The sequence below is a fragment of the Pan troglodytes genome, chromosome 12 (genome assembly GCF_028858775.2).
Source record: "Pan troglodytes isolate AG18354 chromosome 12, NHGRI_mPanTro3-v2.0_pri, whole genome shotgun sequence".
NCBI lineage: Eukaryota > Metazoa > Chordata > Mammalia > Primates > Hominidae > Pan > Pan troglodytes.
Window position 1 is genome coordinate 77,215,050 of NC_072410.2, and position 22,758 is coordinate 77,237,807.

At 35.2% G+C, this 22,758-nt stretch overlaps 1 protein-coding gene across 4 annotated transcripts in view; it reads left to right on the top strand.

Annotated features, from left to right (window-relative positions):
- The window catches only part of SRBD1 (S1 RNA binding domain 1), a 222,113-nt gene that overhangs the window by 117,433 nt on the left and 81,922 nt on the right, over positions 1-22,758 (top strand). For 2 of the 4 annotated variants that reach the window (XM_009442416.4, XM_024354336.3), the window contains exons 15-16: positions 5,595-5,686; positions 16,753-16,835. In XM_009442416.4, the coding sequence (XP_009440691.3) occupies positions 5,595-5,686; positions 16,753-16,835 (175 nt within the window). Of the gene's footprint in view, positions 1-5,549; positions 5,687-16,752; positions 16,836-22,758 lie in introns of all 4 variants that reach the window. The other 2 variants (XM_063789122.1, XM_063789123.1) reach the window with 1 other exon arrangement.

Sequence of the window (22,758 nt, forward strand, 5' to 3'; positions counted from 1 at the left end):
TCCAAAGAGTTCTGCAGTTTGAAAGTCTTTGACGGGACATGATTCTGCTTGTTTCCCTATGTCCTCTTCATCACTAGATTACCTAAGTTTTTTTTTTTTTTTTTTTTTTGAGTTGAAGTTTCATTCTTGTTGCCCAGGATGGAGTGCAGTGGCACGATCTTGGCTCACTACAACCTTCACCTTCCAGATTCAAACGATTCTCCTACCTCAGCCTCCTGAGTAGCTGGGATTACAGGCATGTACCACCACGCTTGGCTGATTTTTTTTTTGTATTTAGTAGAGACTGGGATTCACCATGTTAGTCAGGCTGGTCTTGAACTCCTGACCTCAGGTGATCCACCCACCTGGGCCTCCCAAAGTGCTGGGATTACAGGTGTGTGCCACCGTGCCTGGCCTTACCTAAGTTTTTAAGATGACTAGATATTGCTCATTTGAGAATCTTTGAAATGATAATTCATCATTACATAAAAGAATTTAAAATTGCTTTGATATTTTCTTAGAAGTAAGCTCTACCCTTTAAGCATTAAATCTCAGAGCCCCCACTGTTCGTGGTAGTTTAGTTTTTGGCCTTGTCTCCTATCCCTAAAATACAAACAGCTATTCTTTTGATACTTCAGAACAGGTTATCTCATATGCAAATAATTAAGATTTATGTTGGTTCATGTTTTTAGTGCTTTCTATTACTCGTTGAGAAACCTAGTGCAAGTCATTTAACCTCTCACGATATGTTTCTCAGTCTGACAAGTTGGAAGAATGTTTTTTAGATAAATTATTTTTAAAACTTTGAGATGAGCTAGGCATTTGGCATAGTGGCTTTTTAATACCTTCATTTTTGATAGGCAGAAGGAAGGAAAAGAGGAAGATGCTAGATATTTGTAGAGCCTGAAGAATTCTAATATACTTTTGTAAAGAATTAAAAAGGTATCAGTCAGTGTTGAGTAATTATATCCCAGTTGATTTTTGGTATCTTACTAAATAACTGCATTTTTATTTAAGCAAATTACTTTTAAATTAAGTTCTTCTGTTAACATAAAAGAGCATGTAATTTATTTTAAAATCAGAAAAACCAAGTTATTTTCGTATTTGGGAAATGGGAAGAAAAGAGATTCATGCAGAGTCTTCATGAAATCTTGTAAATGAAGGTGAAAACTGTTAGCCGAGTAACTTAAAAAAAAAAAAAAAGTTTTGGCTGGGCGCAGTGGCTCGCGCCTGTAATCCCAGCACTTTGGGAGGCCGAGGCAGGCGGATCACGAGGTCAGGAGATCGAGACCATCGTGGCTAACATGGTGAAACCCTGTCTCTACTACAAAATACAAAAAATTAGCCAGGTGTGGTGGCGGGCGCCTGTAGTCCCAGCTACTTGGGAGGCTGAGGCAGGAGAATGGCGTGAACCGGGGAGGTGGAGCTTGCAGTGAGCCGGGATGGCGCCACTGCACTCCAGCCTGGGCGACAGAACGAGACTCCGTCTCAAAAACAACAACAACAACAACAACAAAAACCTAGTTTTTCTTTCTCATGAAAATAATCTCACCTTCCCATCTCAATTTGGCAAAATATAATAATGATAATAACATTCCTTACGGTCAGAATGAATAGTCACTGTAAGAAAAGTTTTTTGAAAACCTAGTTTTAAAAGGTTCATCAACATACAATCTGTCATGGTAGAAAAGACTTGTAAACTGTAGAGATATCAATTCTGTTATTTAAACGTATATCTTTTATACAGAAAACAAATTATATTGATTAATGATTAGCTTTTTGTAAGTAACACCATTGAATTTTACCTAAGATAAAACTTAGCATTTTTGTACTGGGCGTAGTGGCTCACGCCTGTGATCCCAGCCCTTTGGGAGGCTGAGGCAGGTGGATCACCTGAGGTTGGGAGTTCTGATCAGCCTGACCAACACGGCAAAACCCCGTCTCTACTAAAAATACAAAAATTAGCTGGGCATGATGGTGGGCACCTATAATCCTAGCTACTCGGGAGGCTGAGGCAGGAGAATCTCTTGAATGTGGGAGGCGGAGGTAATAGTGAGCCGAGATTGCGCCATTGCATTCCAGCCTGGGCGACAGAGTGAGACTCTGTCTCAAAAAAATAAATTAATTAAATAAAACAGCATTTTTAACTCAATAGGGTTTTTGTCAAAAAATTTGAAAGTGAATGCGTTGATATTGTAGGTACTTTACTTGCTTTTTAGTTTATAAATGTGTGGTTTGTTTCCTTAAAATAAAAATCCTAAAAATAGTGCTTAAATAAAATATCTTAAATTATCAATTTAATTATAGAGAATTGGCATATTAACTTTTAGATCTGGTAAAATGTAAATTCAATGGTAGCTTCTGAAGTGTACTTTCTTATATCTAAAGCTTGAAATACTAATGTATTGGTTTAGGTGAAGGTCTAAACTATAGCAATTTGAAGGGCCTTCTGAGTACTGTAATAATCTATAAATAATTAGTTGAATTACAACTTGGCAGTTAAAATCCCCCCAGATGATAAATTCTGCTCAGTCATCTGCTTCATGGCAAAATACATAAAATAATCAAATTGCTAGGATTTTGAGGCTAATTTGTTTGTACTGCTGAGAAATTTGTTTTGTGAAATGTAATATTAAACCGTTAGATATATGAATTTTATATAAAGTTCATTTTTGCTTTCTTCAAAATATATTAGAGATAATTGGAATAATTTCCCAATAGTTTCTTGGAAAATTTCCCATCAAACAGAAAGTGTTTTCGTAAATCTAGTATACTTTTGGCAAGTGTCTATTCTTGAACTCTTAAATAGGAATGAAAAAGGGAGGGTATTAAAACTTTTGTTCTTAGCAGTGTCTGGAAAAAAATCATCACTCCCAGTTTGATTTGTTTCATTAATTCTAGTCACATATACTTCTTCAGTCCTTACATGTTTTATATTGAAGTAATCAATGTTGAGGTTTTTCTGTGCATTTAGGTTATTTAAGATTTCTGATCTATGCTGAGCACTGAACTGTGTATTAGACACATACTCTTCAGTAACTAAAGCATATGAAATTTACTACATTTTGTATTGATTTAATATTAATGTTAATCCACAATCTTTGGGTGCAATGTGTCACATCTGTTTTGTATTCCTCTGTTTAAAAGAAATGGCAGTATGGTATTTGGAGGAATATTTATTATCTGAGTGTTTTTCTTTGCAATAGTTTCCCTCAGTCTATTGAAAATTATAACCTCCAAAAGCCCAGCAAATTCTCAGGTACCCAGTTGCTAAAAACCACAGTTAATTGGAATTTTTATTTACCATTTAAGTTCCTTTTATTTAAATAGTTGTAACTTTGGAGGCTTCTGGAAATGATAGAAAATAAATCTGTGGTGAGATTTAAAAAAATATTCTTTTCTCTTAATAATAGGTCTAGCCTGTACTTCATGGATACTCTGTCTTTTTAGAAAAGACTTTGTTAGATTGAATGTTGATTTGTATTTAAAACTGAATTTTCCATAGGTGGTGGCTAAATATTCTTATCCTGTAGTAGCGTTTCTTAACCTTTTTGGGGGTCACGAATTTAAGTAATCAATGAATGCTAGAACCAGCTTTCCTTGGGGGAAAATTTATATAAACACAAACATTTTACATGCAGTTCTGATTAATCCTGCCTCTTCCTGCCCAATAGTCCAAGGGCCTCTGGTTAGGAAATGCCACTCTAATGGAACTGAAAAAATCACTTCTTAATTTAGTTTTAACATCACATTATTATGTAACACTACATTTTCTTCACTACAAGCTTTATTTAACATTACATTTTCTCCTTGATCATTATATTATTAGAAGATAAGCATAATCTAAATGTTATTTTGGAGAAAATGCAGTATTACCTTTTAATTTTGAAGCTGGTCTCTGAAGTTATGGAACGTATTTGACTCCTATATGTCCTTAAGTTCTGCTTTAGATAAGTAAACAATTCACTTTACCTTTTGATCAAAGAAAAAGGCAAAGGAAGAGAGATACGAGTTCTTCTAGATCTTTTGTTTAAGAAAGTAGCTCTTCCTTAGAAAAATATGTTGTGTTTGTTGTTTGGCACAAAAATATGAGTTCTCATTTTATTGAGAGTTTGAGAAACTATTTAAGGGTTACCTGGTTGTGCTGGTTAAGGGCTCAGACTTGGAAATCAAGCAGGTTAGGGTCCAAATCTAACTCAGTTCCTTTCCAGCTATATGATCTTGGGCATACTACTTATCCCCAAAATGGAACCTACTCCATTAAATGAGATAATGTCTGTAAAGTGTTTTTTTGCTTTGTGTATAATATGCACTCAGCTGTTATTGTATCATGATGATGGTGATGATGAAAAACAGGATAAGCAGCCTTACTTTTCAGTTGTAGTGTTTATTTTTTTCTATTTAAATTTAAGAGAGTAGATCTTGGTTGCAGAAAGAGAAGTTGTCACATTCCCCAGAATAATCTTCTCAAGTTGTGGTGGCTTACATTTGTCATAAAAATTTATTCAAGAATTCTCCAAAGATGGGGATAGCAAACTAACTTTTCCACATTTTACTTCTCAATGTTCAGTTGTTACAGTGGGGCAGTACGTTACATGTCATCCATTAAATTTGCCTCATGCAATTGAAGTAAATACTGAGGAGCAGAGAAAGGGAGAGGTTGCTAAGAGTGAATTAAAAAGTGAGCCCTAACATGTTTCTGGTTTTGAATATTGACACCTACATGGTCACATGGTATAGAGCCACATGTATTGTGTATACTTAGAGTAGATGATGTTTCTTTGCCTGTCATGTCATAAAGGAGAACTCTAATGTAAAAATTTTTCATAAGCTGTACAAAATGGCAATCCCCATACAAATGTCAGCTGTAAGACAGTATTCTCATTGTGGTTTGTATGGTATTTGGAGCCAAAGAAGAAAGGAAGAGAATGAAAGAGAATGATTTGTGTGACTATTTGATTAAATAAATGATGAAAGGAATTAACACCTGCCTGAGTGGAAGACTTTAAGTTCACTGAAAGGATGATGATTTTCAGACCCTCTTGAAAAGAAGTCGGATGACATCCTGTCTGATCCCTTTTTTTTTTCATGTTGTGGTTGTTGATTATAACCAGGTAATAACAATAACAGTGCTTATGATGGTGGTTTTTTTGTATGTCTGCATGTGCACATATCCACACATATGTCCATATGCTTTCCAAGGTGCCTTAGAATGATTCATTCAGGTAAGAATCATAAATGTCAGTCAATAATGAATTATAAATACAGGAGAGGCTATGTGCATTCTGAATATTTTGAAGTTGGCATCATGGGAGAGTATTCATTGTATTAATCTATAAACCATCTATTGTTACCAGTGACAGAGAAAGCAACTGATTTCTCTGATTGAATTCATTATGGATTTAAGTCTGTGTATTTCATATGTGAAAAAAACAAACACTGCATAATCATTTTATATTAATGAAATATTAGATGCTGTCAGTATCACTGAGATATGAAGAGAACAGTTTGCCCTGTTATTTTTTTTTTCTGGTAATGCCTGGTTTCATTCATTTATTTTCTTTGACCAGGCAGGAAGTTTGGAAAGTGATATTCCCCTTTTTCTGTCTTCTCAGTATCGTCAGTGAAGCAGGAGCATCAATCTACAGTGTCAGCCCTGAAGCTAACAAAGAGATGCCAGGGCTGGACCCTAATTTGAGAAGTGCAGGTAAGAAACTATGGACCATCACAAAAACATGTGATTTTGATATTTTGGGCAGCATGTGTGGCATGCTAAATATTCTAAATATCAAAGAAAATTGAAAAGTTATACTACATGCATAAGAATTGGCATATTAGAAAGAAAGTGGTTAATTGGACTAATAATTGAAATTATGGAAAATAAGAGGAAGAATATTGTACTTTTTAAAAGAACACTACTGTTCTATAGTGGAAAGCTAACCCACAAAGTCTTTACCAAAATTAAATGCTAGAGAGTTCAGTAATAAAAATAATAGGCCGGGTGCGGTGGCTCAAACCTGTAATCCCAGCACTTTGGGAGGCTGAGGCAGGTGGATCACGAGGTCAGGAGTTCAAGACCAGCCTGGCCAAGATGGTGAAACTCCGTCTCTACTAAAAATACAAAAATTAGTGGGGCATGGTGGCGGGTGCCTGTAATCCCAGCTACTCGGGAGGCTGAGACAGGGAATTGCTTGAACCCAGGAGGCAGAGGTTCTAGTGAGCCAAGATTGTGCCACTGCACTCCAGCCTGGGTGACAGAGCGAGACTCTCTCAAATAATAATACTAGTAATAATAATATTAATAATAAAAGATCCTAAGATCTTTTATTATTGTTACAAAATATTATTGAAGCTTTTTGTTGGCAAAAAGTAATACAGTAGTAACATAAAAATATTTGTAATACAAATTTATGAAAGTACACAGACTTTCAGTTTATTGCCAAATATTTGTCGAATGACCAGTCTCTCATCTTGCTAATAGAGTTGTCATTTGATGATGTTTTGCTTAAAACAGCTTGCTTTGATTTTAGTTGTATTTGATTGCTTTGATTTCTATAATGTGGAAGAGTCAAAATCTTGTGTGTGAAGAAATTAAGATACTTTGATGCATCTAATGAAAGCAGTTGGTATCATAAGCAATATGTTAGATCAGGTCAGTGCATTTTTCTGTATAATAAGTGAATATTTAGACCACTTGGTTAGTAATGGACCTTTTATTTAATTTTTTCCTTAAATATTCTCATCAGATTTCATCGGCTGTTCTTGAAATCTATACCTGGAGGGATATATGTGAAATTTTTACAGTAATCTAAAGCTAAAAGCGTTCTTACGTCCAAAAGAGCTTGTAGTTTCCCTTTAGTTGTTTCATGACATAATTCCCTCTCTAAAATGATCATCTTCTTAAATCTGAGCTAAAAATCTTGCTTCTCCTGGGAAGCTGCTTCTTAGCACAGCAGCTCAGCGTGATCTCTGTCTCCTTACCATGTACTCTTTTGGTGGTTGCCTTATAATAATAATGGCAGAAGGAATAGAAATAGTAGTCATACTGGGAGCTGCTAATAGTAATTTTTTAAGCACTTAGTATATGTGAAACAGTGTGGTAAGTATGTTACCAAGATTATTTTATCCTTTCTATTGCCCTGTGAGGTATTTATTATTATCCCCACTTTTAAAAATTTATTTATTTATTTATTTATTTATTTTATTTTATTTTATTTTATTTTATTTTTTTTGAGATGGGGTCTCGCTGTCACCCAGGCTGGAGTACAGTGGCGCGAACTCGGCTCACTGCAAGCTCTGCCTCCGGGGTTCATGCCATTCTCTTGCCTCAGCATCCCAAGTAGCTGGGACTACAGGCACCTGCCACCACGCCCGGCTAATTTATTTTTTTGTATTTTTTAGTAGAGACGAGGTTTCACCATGTTAACCAGGATGGTCTCGATCTCCTGACCTCATGATCCACCCACCTCGGCCTCCCAAAGTGCTGGGATTACAGGCGTGAGCCACCGCACCCAGCCTATCCCCACTTCTAAAATAGGAAACTGAGGCTTAAAGAGGCCACATAGCCAGTAAATATGCACATAATATTTGTGTACCTAATTTCTATGATAAAAGGGTACTTTCATTTATAAAAAAATAAAATCCAGAATTTCTCAAGTTGCTATTGAGAAGGTATCTCCCAATAGTGTGTTGGAAAAAATATTTAGACCATATTTTCTGAGAGGTAACAATCCCTCAGGCCTCCCACTGCTGAAGATACTGCTGTTTCTTCTTAACCACTGGCCCATGTGTGTAAATAATTGTCACAGTATTATAGGTGAGACAGAATTACAACATTCCAACAAGATTCTATGAAAATAGAAGATAATAAAATGGAGAATCATTCTATGATTCTCATTACTCTAATTTCAAAGTCTAGCTGTGTCATCAGTGTGTGATTCATTTTAAGTATCTGTGTCTTCCTTCTGTGTCTTAGCTCACTTCTATGTGGCAATGACCATGTTTAATATATACCTAGAAACTTTGAGTCTTTAAAATCTGGTCCTGGAGTCAAATATTCAAAGAGCTTGGAGTCTCTACTCTTGGTTTTCCAGAGTCCACTTTCTTTTCAATTCCTATTTCTCATTGGGAGTCTTTCTTTTTCCTGGTGATTGATGCCAGGGGTGACTTTTTACTTTATGTGAGATCTGAGCTACCTACAAGTGTGGATTTTTTACCTTTAAGTCCTCTAAAAGTTTGCTGTATAAGAATGTAACAGAACTTCATCATTTATATGTGTGTTAAGCATGTGTAAGAAAATAACCCTCATTACTACATCTCACTGGCCAGTTTATCAGCTTATTGAAAACAGAAGTTGTCTTCTATATATATGCTTATATTCCCCCACAATGCATGGTACATGGCCTTTAAATTGGATGGATATAGTAGATGGATGATATTAAACTGTTTATTATGGATTTAAAGTGGAAGATTGAGTGTATGTTTTATTCCTTCTCTCCTTCTGAAATTGATTAAAATGACATGATAGAATGAAAGCATAAACCTACTAAGATAAAACCTACTAAGATAAAAGGAATGGGAGAGGAGATGGCAACAACAACAACAAGATTTGAAGCTTAAAGCAGATAGATGAGCAATAAGTCACCTAGTCAACTTGAGAACATTGAATTCTAAGACAGCATTGTAGAAAATACAGAACTAACCTGGGATGGATCACGCAACCCCTATAGGTTCAGGAAATGGTGCCAAGTACTTTGGAAGTATGGTGAGAGGGTTGAGGCTAGGTTGAAAATGAAAGTATTGGTTGAAAGTCTGTTTAAAAAGCAACGAGACCAAATTAAACATAGGCCCAGCAATTTCACTCCTAGGCATGTCTCCAGAAAAATTGAAAACAGGTACTTAACCAAAATACTTGTGCACAAGTGCTTATAGCAGCATTATTTATAATAGCTAAAAGTTGGAAACAACTCACATGATGAAAGAATAAACAAAATGTGGTATAGCCATACAATAGAATATCATTCAGCCGTAAAAAGAATGAAGTACTGGTACATGCTACAACACCATATGAACCTCAAAAATGTCATGCCGACATAAGTAAAAGAAGCCAATCCCAAAAGACCACATATTGTATGGTTATATGAAATGTGCAGAATAGACAAATCTGTAGAGATTGAAAACTGACTGTAGGTTGTCAGGGACTGGGGAGAGACAGGAATGGACAGTGACTGCTTAATGGGTACAGGGTTTTCTTTTGGCATAATGAAAATGTTTTGGAACTTGATAGGAGATGGTGGGGCACAATATTGCAAGTATGCTAAGTAGCACTGACTTCTGTACTTTAAAATAGTTAATTATATGTTACGGGAATTTCACCTCAATAAAATAACAATAACAATTAACATCCCCTTCCACACAATTGAGGAACTATCTTTTTACTACCTTTGCAGAAGACTGGGGATTTGTTCTCTGGAGAGGGTTAAACAGAAGGTTTCTACGATAGAGGGCACAGCTTACAAATGAGAGTGGGGATGCTACTGAAGTAAAGGGGAGTTGAGTAAATATTTACATGCTGTTGTAGAGATCTTAGGAATAAACCTGTGCAGATAAGAGGATTCTGCCAATACAAGAGACAACATTGAAGAAACTTGGGATTAGAGGTACCACAAAGAAATGGCCAGAGCACCCAAAGTAAGCCATAGGTGACAAGCCTTACCACTGGGCAAAACACTTAAAGTCATTGTTTTAGCATCCTACCCCTGGTGGACAGTCAGAGGTCACCTAACATGTAATGAAAACTTCTACTATTAATATTAAAAACAGATGCCAGAATACACTAGGGAAGAAAAAAAGCTACTTGGAGGAAATAGAGATGATGAAGACAGAAGAAAAAGTTTAACATTCTCAGAGAAATAAAAAAAATTATTTATTTGGAGATACATTTACATAAAGTAAAAGTCACCCTTTTTAGGTACATCATCTATGAATTTTGAAAAGTTTATACTAGTTGGGTAACCTTTAGTCTACCTCCATTACGTCAGGATACAGAAAAATTTTTTCAGTTCAACATATTTCTCAGCTTCTTGTTCAAAAATGTAATTATTACTTAGAGGGTCAGGATTACAGTAGATTTGCATCAAGACTTCTAAAACTACATTTTAATAAGCATTATAGTGAAAAAATTCTAATTTGGAGTTGTTGACTGAAAAAGACAACATGGGAGAATTTTACTTATTTTCCTCTGTTCCTGTCTGATGTCAAGGGGAAGGATAAAATGAGATGAATATTGGACTTTAAAAATACAGATATCTAATATTGCCAGATAACAGGATGAGACAAATTTTAAAGAGAGTACAGTTCAGTATAGTCTTTTAAGCAAATAAACTGATTTGCTCCAGAAGCTTTAGGATTCTAGATATTTCATAGAACTGAAAGGCCAAAACCCATGACATTCTTTTTATTCTTTGGATATAAGACATATTATGAGTGAGGAGAAATGTTGCTTTCAAGGCTACTGCATGTGGTCATGCAAGTTATATACTCAATCACTTTACCATAGGAAGTAGCTCTGGTTGCATATCTTTTAGAATGGTAATCTTTACTCATTCTGGGATCCCTTCCCAACTTTTGGTGTATCAAATGTAATTTTTTTCTCTAATGCTTAACTTTTTCTATTAATATCCCATATTAATTGTCTTCCTCTATACATTGACCTATGTTACCATTTAATAAATTAGCATTTATTAAAAAACCTAAAATCCCTATGTGTACTTTATGTTCTTGTTTCAGTGGTCTGTCTAGACTACCACAATGCAACTCTCTCAATTTCTGTGGCTTATAATATGCCTTGCTTTAATTTTTTAAAATTGCATTTTTCATAGCATTTCTTTTGTGTTTTGCAAATGAACTTTAAAGGCTTTTAATAAATACAGTTGACCCTGTGCACGTGCCCACAGATTCAACAGTGGATTGAAAATATTTTTAAAAAACAACACAACAATAAAAATAATATAGATTTGAAAATATAGTATAACAATTATTTACATAGCATTTACATTGTGTTAGGTATTAAATGTAACCTATAGGTGATTTAAAGTAAATGGCAGGGTATGTGTAGGTTCTATGCAAACGGTACTCCATTTTATATAAAGGACTTGAGTATCCACAGATTTTGGTGTCTGCAGGGGTCCTGGAACCAGTCACCCAAGGATACAGGATGACTGTACTTTTAAAAGTCTATAGTATATAGAGTGAAATTCTGTGAAATTTCCACTTTCATCCCTGTTCTGCATGTTTTATTTTTATTATTCATGGGTTGTGTGTGTGTGTGTGTGTGTGTGTGTGTGTGTGTGTGTGTGTTTAACGTTGTGAATAGGTTTTTCTCCATGATTTGATGTTTTTATTACATTTTAATTTCACCATACTGTACGTAAAATCTCTGTAATTTATTAACTTATAACTACAATTATGTACCCTTTCACCAGCATCTCCCCATTCTCTCCACTCCCCAACTCCTGTGTTATTGGTTCGATAGCATATGGTAGAAGCATCAATTTTTGTTTGTGTGTCTTGAAACTACCCAACTAATTGGAACCTTATTAGTTCTGATATTTTTTCATTTGACTTGCTTAGGTTTTCTAGGTAGACAATCATCATACATAAATAATGTCATTTCAATATTTATATCTTCCCTTTTTGTCAAGTTGCATCAACTAGAGTTTTCTGAACAATGGTGAATAGTAGTGATACAGCAAACTGTTGTCATTCATTATATGTGGGCAAAATAGGATTTGGCATACATTTGGACATACTACATTTTAAAAAATAATAGCTTCATTGAGATATAATTTACATAACATAAAATTTACCCTTTTAAAGTGTACAAGTCAGTGTTTTCTAGTATAGTCAGAGTTGCACAACTATCACCACCGTCTAGTTTTATAACTTCATCCTAAAAAGAAACCCATACCCATTAGCAATCACTTCCTTTACTGTCTTCACTCACCACCCAAACTCCTGGCAAACATGAATCTACTTTCTCTCTGTATGGATTTTCCTGTTCTGGACAGTTCATATAAATGAAATCATACAATATGTGGTCTTTGTGACTGGCTTCTTTCACTTAAGCATAATGTTTTCAAGATTCAACCATGCTGTAGCATGTATCAGCACTTCATTTCTTTTTATTGGCAAATAACATTCTATTGTATGGGTATACAACATTTTGTTTAGTCATCAGTTGATAGATTTTTTTTAACATTTTTGGCTACTATGAATAAGGCTGCTATGAAAATTCATGAAGAAGATTTTATATGGACATATGTTTCCATTTCTCCTGAGTGTATGCCTGAGAATAAAAATTGGGGCACATGTAACTATGTTTAACATTTTCCAGAAATCTTTTTGACTTCTATTACTTTGCTGTCCTCATCATTTATTCTCTGCCTCTTTCATTACTTCCTCCTTTTCTTCTCTGTCTCAAAATGTAGACGTTCCCTAAGTTTTGGGCCATAACTCTTCCTCTCTCTTAATTCTCTTTATCAGCAATTCATTAGACTCCCTTTTCCTGAGCTACCTCCCTCTTACTTTCAAGAATCTTTTGTCAGCCTGATCATTCTCATCCTAGAGCCCTGCATTATTACTGTCTACTAAATAACGCATTCTTGATTATCTTGCCGGCAGGAAAGTAGCACCATGTCTCTCTAAAGCCTGGACATAGGAGTTATAAAAATGTCGCATGACATTTTTGTTTTCTCAGTGCATACAAAAGTTATGTTTATACTATAGTGTGTTAAGAATCTAATGGCATTATATGTCAAAAAATATGTACACATCTTACTTAGAAAATATTGTTTAAAATGCTAATGATCATCTGAGCCTTCAGCAGTTCACAGTCTTTTTGCTGGTGGAGAGTCTCGCCTTGATGTTCATGGTTGCTGACCGGAGTGGTGGTTACTAAAGGCTGAGATGTGGTGGCAGTTTCTTAAAATAAGACAACAATGAAGTAGTCTGCTGTATCAATGGACTCTCCTCTCACAAAAGGTTTCTCTGTAGCATGTGATGCTGTTTGGTAGCCTTTTACATTCAGTAGAACTTTATTTAAAATTGAAGTCCATATTATCCATTCCTGCTGCTGCTGCTTTATCAATGAAGTTTATGTAATATTTGATATCTTTTATCATTTCCACAACGTTCATAGCATCTTCACCAGGAGTAGATTCCATCTCAAGAAGACACTTTATTTGCTTGTCCCTAAGAAAGCAGCTCTTCATTATGTCAAGTTTGATCATGAGATTACAGCAATTCAGTCACATCTTCAGGCTCCACTTCTAATTCTAGTTTTCTTCCTATTTCCACCACATCTGAAGTGACTTTCTCCACCAAAATATTGAATCCCTCAAAGTCATCCATGAGAGTTGAAATCACTGTCCTCCAAACTCTGGCTAATGTTGACATATGCCCTCCTCCCATGAATTATGAATGTTATTAATAGCATCTAGAATGGTAAATCCTTTTCCAAAGATTTTCAACGTACTTTGCCCAGATCCTCAGAGAAATCACCATCTATGGCAGCTATAGCCTTACAAAATGCATTTCTTAAAAAATAAGACTTGAAAGTCAAAATTACTCCTTGATACATGGTATGCAGAATGGATGTTGTTTTAGTAGGCATGAAAACAGTATTAATCTTGTACATCTCCATCAGAGCTCTTGGATGACAGGTGCATTGTCAATGAACACTAATATTTTGAAGGGAATCTTTTTTTCTGAGCGGTAGGTCTCCACAGTGAGCTTAAAATATTCAGTAAACCATGCTATAAACATATGTGCCATCGTGCAGGCTTTGTTGTTTCATTGATAGAGCACAAGCAGAGTAGATCTAGCATAATTCTTAAGAACCCAAGGATTTTCAGAATGGCAAATGAGCCTTGACTTCAGCTTAAAGTCACCAGCTGCATTCCCCTCTAATAAAATGAGTCAGGCTGTCTTTTGAATCTTTGAAGCCAGGCATTGACTTCTCCTCTCTAGCTATGAAAGTCCTAAATAGCATCTTCTTCCAAGAGAAGGCTATTTTGTTTACATTGACAATCTGCTGTTTATTGTAGCCACCTTCATTATGATCTTAACTAGATCTTCTGGACAACTTGCTACAGCTTCTACATCAGCAATTGCTGTTTCACCTTGTACTTTTATGTTAGGAAGATGGCTTCTTTCCTTAACCCTCACAAACCAGCCTTTGCTGTCTTCAGACTTTTCTTCTGCAGTTTCCTCACCTCTCTCAGCTTTCATGGAATTGAAGAGAGTTAGGACCTTGCTCAGGATTACACTTTGGCTTAAGGGAATGTTGTGGCTGGTTTAATCACTCAGACTTTCTCCATATCAGCAAAAAGCTGTTTTGCTTTCTTATCATTTGTGTGTCCACTGGAGTCACACTTTTAATTTCCTTCAAGAACTCTTCCTTTGCATTCACAACTTGGCTAACTGACCCAAGAGGCCTACCTTTCAGCCTTTCTTGGCTTTCAACATGTCTTTTGAATAAGCTTCATTATTTCTAGCTTTTGATTTAAAGTAAGAGACGTCTGACTCTTCCTTTTACTTGAACACTTAAGAGGCCATTGTAGGGTTATTTATTGGCCTGATTTCAATACCGTTGTGTCTCGGGGAATAGGGAGGCCCCAGGAGAGGGAGGGAGGGGAATAGCCAGTTGGTGGAGCAGTCAGGACACAGACATCATTTATTGATTAAGTTTGTTACATTATAGGTGTGGTTCGTGGTGTTCTAAAGCAATTACAATAGTGATATCAAAGATCATTGGTCACAGATTATCATAACAAATATAATTAAATTTTGAAATATTTCTGAGAGTTACCAAAATGTAACACAGTGACCAGAAGTGTGCCCATGCTATTGGAAAAATGGCGCCAATAGACTTGCCCAACTCAGGGTTGCCGCAAATTTCCAACTTGTAAGAAATGTGGTGTCTGAGAAGCACAATAAAGCAAAATGCAATACAATGAGGTATCCCTGTATTCTTAAATTCTTGACTTGGTTTACTGTTGTGGGGGCTTTTGTTGTTGTTTTTACTCAGAGTATTTTGGCAATGTATATGTGTTGAAAATCATTCTTATTGCATTACACATTTAAATGTTAGGCTAAAGAAATAATATTTGCTTTAGAGAAATTCAAGTATATCTCTACTTTAAATCTGTAATTATAAATGTGGTTATTAGAAGAAAGCATTTCTCCTATCACCTGCAATGCTTGCACTAACTAACCTTTTGTGATTGATTTCTTTAAATAATAAAGGTTTATGTGAAGGCCTTGGAATCCCCGTCTCTTCTGGGAGAAAAATAGATTGTATAACACCAGCTCAATGTTCTCTAAGCTTGCTTTGCAAGGAGCTATTGTCACTGTATATTAGATGTAGTAATAAAGGATATGAAAAAGACTTGAATGATCATGCGTTGAACTTGATGTTCACAGTAGATAAGTAGATCTTATGTCTGATTAGAGAAGTGGTACAAATCAGCGACCGGAGAATCTGAGAGTCACTTGCAAGAGATGACTTTTGTTTCCAGACCTTGAACAGCTTAACATGGAAACAGGCGTAGGATTTTCTTTGATGGTCTTAATATTTTCACTTAATGAATTTATATTTCATCCAACCTGTATGAGAAGGTGACACTGATTAGCTTCCATGTGTTTTGAAAATGGAAGCGGTTCATATATATATAAAGACTCAGTGTAAATATGCTACTGGAGAGGGAGGCTGCCTTTAGAACTATTCATAAGAGTTGTAATAGTTATCTTTTTTTTCTAGCTAAATCTATCTTATAAACGAAATTAGATGTGAATTTTTATTGATATTTGGTAAAAAAAAAAAGACAATAAATGACGATGAAGTAAAATCATGACACAGTTAAAGGAATGTTTGAAATTAACTCTAAAGTTTCTTGAACATGGATTGTAATGGTCAAGAAAGGGATGTAATTAGAACTATGGTGTGTTAAGAGACAAGCAGTTGGGACAGAAGGAGGATCACTTGCCAGGGCAATCTTGCAGTCATATTCAAGGCCACATGAGTATATTCATTAGCCAAGTAACTTGATCTCTGGTTGCATTAAGATATGATTTTGCTGGGCGCAGTAGCTCATGCCTCTAATCCTAACACTTTGGAGGGGTGAGGCAAGAGGATTGCTTGAGCCCAGGACTTCAAAGCTGCAGTGAACTGAGATGGCACCACTGCACTCTATCCAGGGTAACAGAGTGAGACCCTATCTCTAAAAAAAAGGAACTTTAAAAAAGGAGGTAATTCCATCACTTGTTCATTATTTGGGGGATCCAGTTCTAATAAGCATATTTGACATATAAATATATTTGTAATAATGCAGAATTATTTAAAACAAGGTTTTGCTTCCTCTGTGAAGCATGAGGTATCCTATTATGCTTTATGTAAAGAATGAAGAATGAATAGGTAATCATGTAAGTATAGGGAATAAACGTTTTATTTGTTTTTCCAAATCTATAATCCTGTCAAACTACTTTGTGTTCAAGAATGCCTAGGAGTTCTGATGACATAATTCATGAAATTTTGCATTTACTTTTTGTGTGGGGAAAAAAGAGAACTTTGAAATTTAAATTGTTGGCCTTTTTTAGAGGGATGATGAGGAGGGACAGGATTAAGTACTTACATTATGAGAAACTAATGTAAGTAATTATTAGGTACTGCTTTTCACATTAAGTCATACTTGTTTTCTGATTCTGTTTTTTCAGTTTCCATAGCAAGGCGTGTACAAGATCCATTAGCTGAGCTAGTGAAAATTGAGCCGAAGCACATTGGAGTTGGAATGTATCAGGTAAAGCAATGTGGATCGTTTAATTTATGAAATCCATCAATACAAGGAGCAGTACTCAAACCTGGGATAGTAATTAAGTGTCTGTGGGAGTAGATTCCCATTTTCAAGGTTATACAGTTTGTGGAAAGTAGGAGTTTTAAGTCATCAGGGAAGGAGGGAATTATTTTTGTCATTGTTGTTCTCGTGTTAATGATTTTGATTAAGACTTAGAATTGACTGTGGTCAGATTGAAAGACTATGAAAACACTAGATGAAACTAGTAACTAATTTGGAGAGAGAGCCTCTTCTTTTAACATTATTATAAAAATGGTGGTGCTATCTAAAATAATTACAATAGTGATATCATGCATTGAACTTGATCTTCACAGTAGATAAGTAGATCTTATGTGTGATTAGAGAAGTGCTAGGTAATAATAGTACTCGTTTTTGTTTTTACTGTATTTTTAATTCTTGAGGTTGTATGTGTTCATTGGGCAATTCAAGACAGCACTAAACCTTGGCAGAGTGAATTTATGGTGATAGCAAAATGGTACATGGGGAAGTTGTCTCCAGAAGGCTGGGGTCAAATTGTTTTCCTCCTTGTCAAAAGCTATTAAATGTGAAATAGAGTATTTCCTTCTGTATAATTTTTATGGGATTTGAATGATAGGTACTATACTACACTTTTTCTAAAGAAATATATTATGTCATGGAATCTGTGACTACTAGATATGGAAGACACCTTAGAATTCATGTAACCCTACCCCCCTCATTTGATAGAAAAAGAGGCAGTGTCCTGGAGTACTTAAGACATTTACCCAAGATCTCATGGTAGCAAAGCTTAGATTAACCTGTCATATATTGAGATTCAACTGGGAATATTTCCATTTTATAGCAAGTTGGACTAAGGCATTCAGACCTTTAACTGGACTTACTCATTTCAGAAAGATAGTTGCTAAAGGGACTGATCTAGCTACAAGTAGATAGAAATGACTGGTATCTAAAGAGTACAACTGGCTAGGTGCAGTGGCTCATGCCTGTAATCCCAGCACTTTGGGAGGCCAAGGCAGGTGGATCACTTGAGGTCAAGAGTTTGAGACCAGCCTGGCCAACATGACAAAACTCTGTCTCTACTAAAAATACAAAAATTAGCCTGGTATGGTGGCGCGCACCTGTAGTCCCAACTACGCGGAAGGCTGAGGCAGGAGAATCGCTTGAACCCAGGAGGCAGAGGTTGCAGTGAGCCAAGATTGTGCCACTGCACTCTAGCCTGGGTGACAGAGCGAGACTCCATCTCGAGAAAGAAAAAGTACAGCCATAACAGTTTTGTGATATAGGCATTATAGTGAAGAGGAATTATATTCATTCAAGATAAAGTTATGGAGCATCTTGGCAAGATAGTGGAATAAAGAGAAGATTCCAAATTTATGAAACCTGGGCAGGCTAATAAGCTATTGACTTCAAAGAGATCTTTAAGTAAATAGTGGAGACCTAACCTCCAGATTGGGATTCAGAGATAACATTTAATGTGAAAGACTTTGGAATTCATTTTAACAACAGTGAGAAGTAATAGAAGAGTTTTAAGCAAGGGGGAGTGGCACAATCTGATTTATATTTTTAAGCATTGGCTCTGGCTGATCTGGGAAGAGTGACTTAGGAAGAAGAGAAGCAATAGAACAGCTAGGAGGCTCTTCTACTAGCCCAGGTGAGAAATAATAGTGCTTGGACAAAGTTAATGGCAGTAAAGATGGAAAGAAGTCAAGTCTGTTTTGTAGGGTCTGTGTGGTGATAAGTGAGGGAAAGGAATTATGAAGAATTTGCTCCAAGGGTTCTGATATGTGGATGATGCTTGAGTAGAGCAGGTTTGGTGGGTTAAGATCAGTAATTCAGTTTTAGACATGTTAAGTTTGAGATGCCTATAAGAAATCCAAGGAAAGATGTCAAGTAGGAGTTGGATATATGAGTCTGAGATTTTTAAAAATAGCCATATTAACATTGGACTACTCACTGTTCAGCAAATAATGAAACTAAGAACGTGATCAAGATGGTAGGCTGAATTAATGATATTCTTTAATTACACTACCATCATCAGCTGCATATTCAGAACTCCTAATTCCATGAGTTGACAGAAAAGGTGTACATGTGTACCTATATAAATACATATTTATTTGAATAAATTGATAACAGCATGGGAAAACAAGAAAGGGTCCCTCCCATCAGTGGATGGAAATCTCAGGAATTCCTGACAGATACTAAGCATGGGGAATCACACTCATGGAGAAATAAAACCTGGTGGAGTCACAGTTCAAAACATATACAGATCATTGTGTATCATTGTGTTCTTGAGGTAGGTGCAGTTCCCGGTAGAGCCAAACTAGTCAGATTCAAATAGTAGGGAGAGGGTCTGAAGTATTAGATAAGAAGATACATATAGCAAAGCTAGGCCTGTACTGACCTCCTCCTCCAGTATGCTGTGAATCCAAGCTGAAGCACTGACCTTAACATAGGCCAGAGAGGCTGGGAGATAGCTCAAGAGACCTTCGAATGTCAGGAAGCTCAAGGAGCCTCATCCTGAGAAGATAAATTCCTGCCATATACATGACACCTGGCATGATGTCCCACATTTCCCACATTATCACCGGAGGTGGGGAATAGTAAACAGAAACAGCATACACAGACAGACAGTTAGGGACTCTGAAACGATCTCACTACCAAGAATGATTAAACATTTGAGGAAAACCTATGGTAGACAAATGAGGCACCAAACTTAATAAACAAAAAGTAATACCGAGTGAGACAATGAATAAGTAACAGAGACTTTGAAATAAGTAAAAGTAAGATTCATAGAGAGAAAAGAGATTATTGCTTTTATAAAGAAATATGTATTAAAATGAATTCAAACCAATCAAATATCTTAGAATTTAAGAATGTAATTATCAGGATTAAAATGCATAATTGGACTAAATAGAGTGGACACAGTTAAAAGCAAATTAATGAATTGGAAGGTTGAATTCCTTCAGAATGCAGTTTTGAACTGAAAAAGGTGGAAAGCATGAACAAAAAGTCACATGATACAGAGGACATTCTAAACCTTCAGCGTTCATCTGATGTAAAATTGAAATAGTATGGAGTTATAATCACAGAAGTAATAGGAAATTTTCCTGAACTGAAGACAGACAAGTCTTCTGAAAACACCTTATGAATGCAGAAGTAAAGAATAACAAAAGGCCAACACTAAATGCCTGCTTATGAAATTTCAGAATACGTGATAAAGAGGAACTGACTAAAAGTATTCAGAGAGCAAACAGTTTATCTGCAAAGGAAAGAGTGAGATTGACATCAGTCCTATTATTGATAAAAAATAAATGATAGAAGATAGAATGCAGTAGTTGTGGAGTTGTGGGAAAAAACATTTTGAACTCATAATTCTAAATCAGGCAAACCATCAATTTAGTGTGAGTGGAAAATAAAAACAATTTTGAACCTTTTCTGATTGTTTCACACCTTCTTTGAAAGAATTGATGGACCCCTTCCAAAAAGCAGGGGAGTGTCCAAAGAAGGGAAAGACATAACATGGGAAACATGTACACACAGTAAAATGTATAGTTGAGCCTGATAGTTTTTAAAATCTATAATGTTAATCTTTAAATATTTAAGTCTAGATCAGATCAGTTCAACATGGGAGAGTAGAAGAAAAAGAAATGATAAAAAGTATTAAGATTCTTTTTCAGGAAAAAGATTCAGATATAAATTAACTCTAGAATTTGATTAAAAATATAACCTGAAACATATGAAGAACAACCACAAATAAGATATTTAATATAAATCATGAGAGTAAAATGTAAAAAGTTTATAATTTCATCCAAAGGTAGAGAAAAGAAAATAAGAAAGTATAGGAAATAAACAACAAAATATAAGGAGATAGGAATAAGTAATAGGTATTTAAAAGTGAATGGGCTAACTTCCCCTATTAATAGAACTTAAGACTTTAAAAAATAAAGTACAGCTCTAACTTATATATGTGCAAGAGACACTCCTAAAGAAAAAAAAAAACAACCTTGATATTAAAGATTTGGATTAAAATATTCCACATAAATGAAAAAGACAGCCATAGCAATGTTGACCTTAGACAAAATAGAACTTAAGGCAAAATCATTAAATAGGAAAAAGAAAGATATTTCATGTTAATAACAGTCTTCCAAGAAAATATGATTGCCCTGAGCAATCTGTTACCTAACAGCATAGCTTCAAGAAATATGCATATTACAGACTTTTCTAAAAATTAGATGAGACAAATTCACTGTTTTTGCAGGAGTCTTAGTAGACCATACCATATTAATATATACATTTTAAAAACAGCTTGAAGCTAGGCATGGTGACACACACCTGGCCTCAGCTACTCAGAACACTGAGGCAGGAGATGATTTGAGCCCAGGAGTTTAAGGCTATAGTGAGCAATGATCATGCCTCTGCATAGCCACTGCACTCCAGCCTGGATGACATAGTGAGACCCCCCATCTCTTAAAAAGACAAACCCAGCTTTATTGGTACATAATTGCACATCATACAATTCATTGATTTAAAATGTACAAGTCAGTGATTTTTTTAGTATAGTCATAGAGTTGTGAAAATAGAACATTTTTATCACCCCAAAAAGAAACGCATTCATTAGCAGTCATTCTCCGTTGTCCTTTCTTTACCAGCCCCAGACAACACTAATCTATTTTCCTCTAGATACTTCATATACATGGAATCATACAATATGTGGGTTTTTATGATTGACCTCTTTCACTTATAATGTTTTCAGAGGTGGTCTGCATTGCAGCATGTATCAGTACTTCATTCTTTTTTATGGCTAAGTAGTATTCCAGTGTGTGTATGTGTGGGTGTGGGTGTGTGAGATATTTTGTTCATTCATCAGTTGGTAGGCTTTTGGATTATTTCTACCTTTCAAGTATTATAAATAATGCTGCTGTGAACATTTTTGTTCAAGTTTTTATGTATGTTTTCATTTCTCTTGGATGTATACCTCAGAATGGATTTGCTGGGTCATCTATTAACACATAATTTTAAAGCCATGTCATGAATTAGGAAAATTATTTGCCACAAATGTATATGTATATGTGATAACTGCATATTATTAAGGTTTTGTTTTATTCTTGATTTATATACATTTATAGTTGGTTTATATAAAACATTTATATAAAATATGTAAAGAGCCACTACATACCATTTACTGTGGAAGAAACAAATTTCTATCAAAGAAACCCAAATTTTAGAAGGTGTTATTATTTCAACCTAACAATTAAGTAAAGTTGTAATAAGATGAAAATATCTGTGCAAGTCAGAAGGATACAGTGAGGTGAACATTTTATATACACTGCTGGTAGAAGTCTAAATTACTATTTCTAGCAAATAGTTAATACCTATTAAAATGCACTTGTAAAAATGCATTTCTTTTGGTTCTCCCTTTAGCTAGTTCTAAGACAATAAGAACTGCTGTTAAGATTCATACACAAGTTTACTGTAATAGCAAAATATTAGAAGCAACTACAATAGCAAAATAGTTTTTAAAATTATAGTATGAGTTGAAATATACAACTATTTAAACAGGCTTTCAAGGAAGATTTAATAATGTGAGAAATTGCTCTTGTAGTATTTTAAAATTTCAACAAAGTTGTTGCTCTAGAATAAAAACAATTTGTGTTTTAAAAATGTAGGCATGTGTTTACATTGAAGAAAAAAAACTAAGCAGGTGACTGATACTTGTTGATGTGATTTTTTTTCACTTTTTGATTTTCAAACTTCCTATAGTGAATATGTATTAGGAAAAATTTGTTGTAAAATGTATAGCCATTAATAGATTTCCCTTACAATCAGAGTGGGACTGAATTTATTTTTAGTCTGGACTTCTAAGTGCTTTCAGTGTAAACTTAATACTTAT